Raw genomic sequence first — 5,248 nt, forward strand, 5'->3', positions numbered from 1 at the left:
AAACATGGATTTTATTTTTTTCTAACAGGATGGGGAACTCACTCTTTAAAAAAAAAAAAAAATCCTGCTAAAAGGCAAGACTAGTAAAAGGCAAAGCAGGTCAGAAAATTAGCATTTTGCCCCTTTCTAAAGAAAGAAAGAAAAAAAAATAAAGGTGTATGAGGCGTGGGGCGAGCCTGCACACTCCAGAACTTTGGTTAAAACCTCAGAAGCTTCCAGAAAGAGGTAAAGCTTTTTTCAGCCCAGAGGAGGCCACGTCAGTGGGACCAGCACTTTCCCCAGCTCAGGGGAAAAAGAGGCAATTTATGGCTCGGGGAACAACCTTAAAATAACTCTCCCTCAGTCTTAAAATGTAGTGTTTAAATTTATAGAAAAACCCACAGGTTCCTGGCAGCTGGGTGCTGCAGCTGGCAAGCCAGGGTGCTGGCTGGGGCAGGACACACTTCACCCCACCTCTTACGGGCTGCTTTCCACCCAAGCTGCCGGTTCCGTCCCCAGTCCCACCCTACACCCCAGCTTCCAAGCAGACCAGCGCCGTGATTTTTCAAAAGATGCAAAACTTTCTTTTAATTAAAAAACAAACAAACAAACAACAACAACCAAAGTCTTAAAAAACTGAACCAGGGAGCCAAAATGCCCACCTGTCTCCTTATTTACAGTAATACAATATGTCACAGTTGCTATGTACAATATTATAAAAAAAATGTCGAAGACAGTACAAATTAAGGCTGTATTTCTCACAAGGCATCAAGCCTCGATCCTCTAGTGTAGACCCGGTGGGATGGGGGGACGGGAAGACGACACTGAATTATTGCACCATTTTGAAAACAAAACTCGTCAAGGAGGATCGCGGTCTTCTCCCACCGGGCCTTCAGTCTCTGATGGGGGCCGGGGCGGCAGCGTTGGCGTCGCGGGGAGGGGCCCCCTCAATGGCCACGCTGTGCCCAGCCCGGTCCTCCGGGCCCAATAAATACCAGTCACAGTTTGGGGGGGGCCGCGCCCGGCGCGTGGGACCCGCCACGGCCGCGCGCGGGGGGGGCGTCCAGGCTACATGTGCCGCTTCATGTGCAGCGCCAGGTGGTCGGAGCGCGAGAAGGCACGGTCGCAGAGGTGGCACTGGAAGGGCCGGTGGCCCGTGTGCTTGCGGTAGTGGCGCGTGAGTTCGTCCGAGCGCGCGAACTTCCATCCGCAGCCGTCCCAGTTGCAGTGGTAGGGCTTCTCGCCTGCGGGGGGGGGGGGGGCGACAGCGGGACTCAGTGGGCTCCCCGGGGACTCCGCGCGCGCACCGCGACTGTGGCTGCTCGGGCGCGCGCACCCTAGTCCTAACCAGCTCCCCCAAGCTGCGCGGTGGGGGTGCGGGGGGGAAGGAACCTACGTTCCGCACCTCTAGGGATCCCAGGCACCAGCCCCCAGCTCTCGAACTTTCCCGATTCTCGCCCCCAGGGCGCGCAAAGGGCGCGCTGCCCGCTCCCCGGCGTCTCGAGCCACGCCCCCAGGAGTCCTAGGCTCGCATCCTCTCCCTGGCGTTCCGAGCCCCAGCGACCCCCTAGGTTTCAGGGCGCGCGCACCCCCTCTTCCCAAAGCCCTGAGCCACGCTCCCAGGAGGGTGCTAGCGTGCGTTCTGAGACAGAATCCCCCCTGAGGTTCCCAATCGCGCGCCCCCTCCGCAGCCCCTGGAGCCACGCCTCCCGGGGAGTCCCGAGCGTGCGACCCCCTCCCCGTCTCCAGGGCCACGCCCTCGGGGAGGGGTTCCTAAGCCCGCGGCCCTCGGACCCCCGCCCCCCGGCCCGCGCTCGCCGCCCACCTGTGTGCGTGCGCAAGTGCGCCTTGAGGTGCGAGCTCTTGGTGTAGGTCTTGCCGCAGCCCGCGTAGCTGCAGGTGTGCGTGGCGGTGCGCTTGCGCGGCCAGGAGCGGCGGCCGCGCTTGGGCTTGGCTTCCAGCAGCTCCAGCGGGGACGCGGGAGGCGTGAGCAGACCTCGGGCGGCGGGCGGCGCCAAGCCCAGGGCCGCGGCGGCGGCGGCGGCGGCCGCGTCGTCGAAGAGACCGAAGGCGGCGGGCGCGGGCGGCGGGTAGTGCAGGCCGGGGCCGGGCGCTCCGAAGCCGGGGCCGCCGAAGGGCGGCGGGAAGGGCGCGCGCGGACCGGGCGCGGGCAGGCGCGCGGGGCCGTCGGGGCTGAGCGGCGGCGTGTCGGGCGGCGGCGGCGGGCGGCCCCCGGGGCCTCTCATGCACGCCGCTGCGGGGCCCGGGGCGCCCTCGCGCTTGAGGCCCCGCGGCCCGCGGGCCAGGCCGGGCGCGCAGCCGTAGCCGCCGCCGCCGTCCGCCTCGGGGGGCTCGGCCTTCACCAGGCGGCCGGGGGGCGCCAGCAGGAAGCGGCCGTGCAGCGCGGGTCCCGGCGGCACGTCCAGCTCGGGCCGCAGCAGCTCGGACACCAGGCCGCCCGCGGGGGCGCTGTAGGGCGGCGGCGCGCCGGCCTCGGGGTAGTAGAACGCAGGCGGCGGGGGCGGCGGCGGCGGCTCGGGGGCGGCCTCGGCGCCGAGGCCGTCCAGCCCCATGGACAGGATGAAGTCCAGCACGCTGTTGAGGTCGTCGTCGGTGCCGCCCGCCTCGGGCTCTGCGCGCGGCCAGCGCTGCGGGTGACAGAGCGGGAGGGCGCGGGCGTGAGCGCGGCGGGCCCCGGGTCGCCGCCCGCCGCCTGAGTTCCGTTCCCCTGAGCCCGCGCTCCGCTACCCCGCGGCCCGAGCTTTACTTCCCCGAGCCGGCCGCCCCCGCCGCCCGCGGTCCCGCCGCCCCCGAGGTCCCTGCCGCCCTCACCTCCTGCAGGCCACGCTCGCGGCACGGACTGGCGAAAGTGGAGAAGGACGGCAGGATGGGCTCGCTCAGCGCCATGGCTGGGGCCCGGGGCCGACGGGGCTCGGGACGCCGGTGAGTGGCTGCCCGGAGCCGGGCTGGTCGGGGCGCGGGCGGGCGGGGACGCTCTGCGGCCGCGGCCGGGCCCGCCCAAGCCTTATAGGCGCGGCGCGCGCGGGGGCCGGGCCAAAGCGGCGGCGGCGGAAACGCGTCCCGGATGGGGACGAGCTCCGGGCGCAGCCTAAATTTAGCCGCGGTATATAAGCCGGCGGGCGGCGGCGGCCGCGGCCACTGCGGCCGCCAGGACTCCGCGCAGCGCCGCCGGCCCCTCGCGCACCGCCAGCCGCGCCCCCTGCCGGCCCCGCCCCCGCGCGTCTCCCCGGCGACGCGTCAACACGCGCCCCACAACAGCCGCGTGACGCCCAGGGATCCCCGGGGCGCCCCGCGGGCTCCCGCCGGCTCGGCTCGCGGACTGGAGCGGAGGCGGCATCCGGACCGGGCTACGGCAGAGCGGGGCCGGGGCCTCGGGGATCCCCGGCGCAGGGGGAGGAGTGGCCCCGGCGCCTCAGAGGGGCTCCCGGACGCCCTGACGCGGGGCGACGTTGCCCCCAGTTTCAAGGGCGTCCCCAGAATCCTGGACCCCAGGAACGCTGGCTGGCGGACGGGGGCTCGGGGTCCCCGGGGTTCGTAACGGGTCGGGAGACTGGGCCTCCCATTTTCAGGGAGCCCGCTAAGCCTGACCCGCCGGTATGCCCATCACTCCGTAAGAAAGAAAAACAAAACAACTTTGCACGATGACGTCAACAAGTGTTAGGTCCTTGAGACGCTCTCCCTCAAGGAAGCCCCCAGGGAAACTGAGGCCCGGGCCTCCAGAGGCTGGTAGGCCCGGTGACCTGCGCAGGTGAAGAGGCTGAAGACCAGGACGACAGTCTCTACTCCAACACAGACCCAGCGCTGGGCGGGAGGGGCTGGAGGTGGCAGCAGGGGACCGGAACGAGCCTGTCTGGTCCGCATCTTGAACGGACCACAGGGGCCACCCACAGCGCAGCCCTGCCAGCAAGGGACTGTCACCGCCATCCTCACTGTGTGCTGGGCCTGAGAGGGCACTGGGAGCGCAGCAGCCAGCAGCCAGGCAAATCCCCCTGCTCTTGGGGGCTTCCAGGAGGAGGTGTAAGATAAACAAGAGTACTGGGAATACGAACCTTCCGGAAACGTGAAGCAGGGGGTGCAAGATACAGCGGGGAGGGAGAAGTGTGAGCGGGGACAGAGAGGATGATGAGCATGTGAACCCAACCTCAGCCAGGGCCGTATGAGTCCAGAGCTGGAGAAACAGGGAGCCACGTGAGTGTAGAGGGAGAGCATCTCACGGTGTAACACTGAGCCAGCATCCCGCTCGGTCTCTTGACTCCAGAACCTATGGATGTTCCTGGCCTGGAGGCACCCGTGGCGAGGTGGTGAGGGGTACACGAAGCTCCTGACCCGGATGCCTTCTCGGAGCCAGGAGGGCTTTCCCACTGACAGCAGCTGGACCACCAACAGCCCAGGGCCACTGTGTGGGGGGTGGCCTTGGCACCACACAGGGACCAAGGGGCCCCTTGGGGGTCTGTGATCCTGGACCCTCCCAGCTGCAAGGAACCTCAGAGGTGTGTCACCCCGCTGTGATTCATCCAACTGTAGAGTCGGCAAACACATGTGGATAAGCCCCATGCGTCAGGGGATGGGGATCCAGAGGGGCCCCGGTGCCAGGAACAGTGGCTGGAGGGGACAAGGATCGCCTCTGCAGCTTCCCTGGGCCTCTAGAGGCTCGGGCTGAATTCAAACATCCCTCCTGTCGCTGCCACTGTGATGCTTGAGAGTCAGCTTCAGCCACTGACCCCTGGCTGTGTGACCTTGGGCAGGTGGCTTTGGCTCTCTGGGCTTGCTTCTTCATCTGTAAAACACAGATAATGATGGTACCTGACCCCACAGCGGTACTGTAAGAGTCATGCAGTTTCTCCCTGTGTGTGTGTGTGTGTGTGTGTGTGTGTGTGTAAGTGCTGATGACATCCGGTGAGCTCTGCAGGTTCGGGTTTGATGAGCCATCTGTATGCTTTTCTCACTGCCTTTTCCTGGGCCTCTGTTTCCCCATATGACAATGAGGGAAAGATGAAGGGAATCGAATTTGGTCCCCAAGGTGTATGATGGATGGTCCATTCCTTCCCTCCACCTCTGACAGCCCCCACGGCTCCCTCCAGCTCAGCCTTCTCCCTTCTTGGATTCCTTGCAGGTTCTGGAATGCACCACGCACCCGCCGCCCTCCAGGCCTTTGTACTTGCCGTGCCCTCTACCCGGCGTTTCTTCCTCTCACTTCCCATTTGCTTGGCTCCGGCTCATCTTCCCTTCCCATCCTCTTCACTAGTGA

The 5,248-nt window shown here is 66.0% G+C and overlaps 1 protein-coding gene across 1 annotated transcript; it reads right to left on the reverse strand.

Moving 5' to 3' along the window:
* Positions 1–537: 537 nt before the first annotated feature.
* Positions 538–2,990, reverse strand: KLF2 (KLF transcription factor 2). Its single transcript, XM_077859553.1, has 3 exons — positions 2,812–2,990; positions 1,805–2,627; positions 538–1,223 (listed from the first exon to the last, which is right to left on the reverse strand). Exons 1-3 carry the CDS (start codon positions 2,884–2,886, stop codon positions 1,048–1,050), a joined length of 1,074 nt encoding a protein of 357 aa, XP_077715679.1. The 5' UTR covers positions 2,887–2,990; the 3' UTR covers positions 538–1,047.
* Positions 2,991–5,248: the final 2,258 nt, after the last annotated feature.

This window comes from Canis aureus, chromosome 19 (assembly GCF_053574225.1).
Source record: "Canis aureus isolate CA01 chromosome 19, VMU_Caureus_v.1.0, whole genome shotgun sequence".
Lineage (NCBI taxonomy): Eukaryota > Metazoa > Chordata > Mammalia > Carnivora > Canidae > Canis > Canis aureus.

Excerpts from the sequence above, each read along its gene's own strand:
- KLF2 (XM_077859553.1), bottom strand. The coding sequence starts at position 2,886 with ATGGCGCTGAGCGAGCCCATCCTGCCGTCCTTCTCCACTTTCGCCAGT. Across the intron at positions 2,628-2,811 it reads GCGAGCGTGGCCTGCAGGAG|CGCTGGCCGCGCGCAGAGCC; the intron begins GTGAGGGCGGCA and ends TGTCACCCGCAG. Across the intron at positions 1,224-1,804 it reads GCACTTGCGCACGCACACAG|GCGAGAAGCCCTACCACTGC; the intron begins GTGGGCGGCGAG and ends CCCCCCCCGCAG.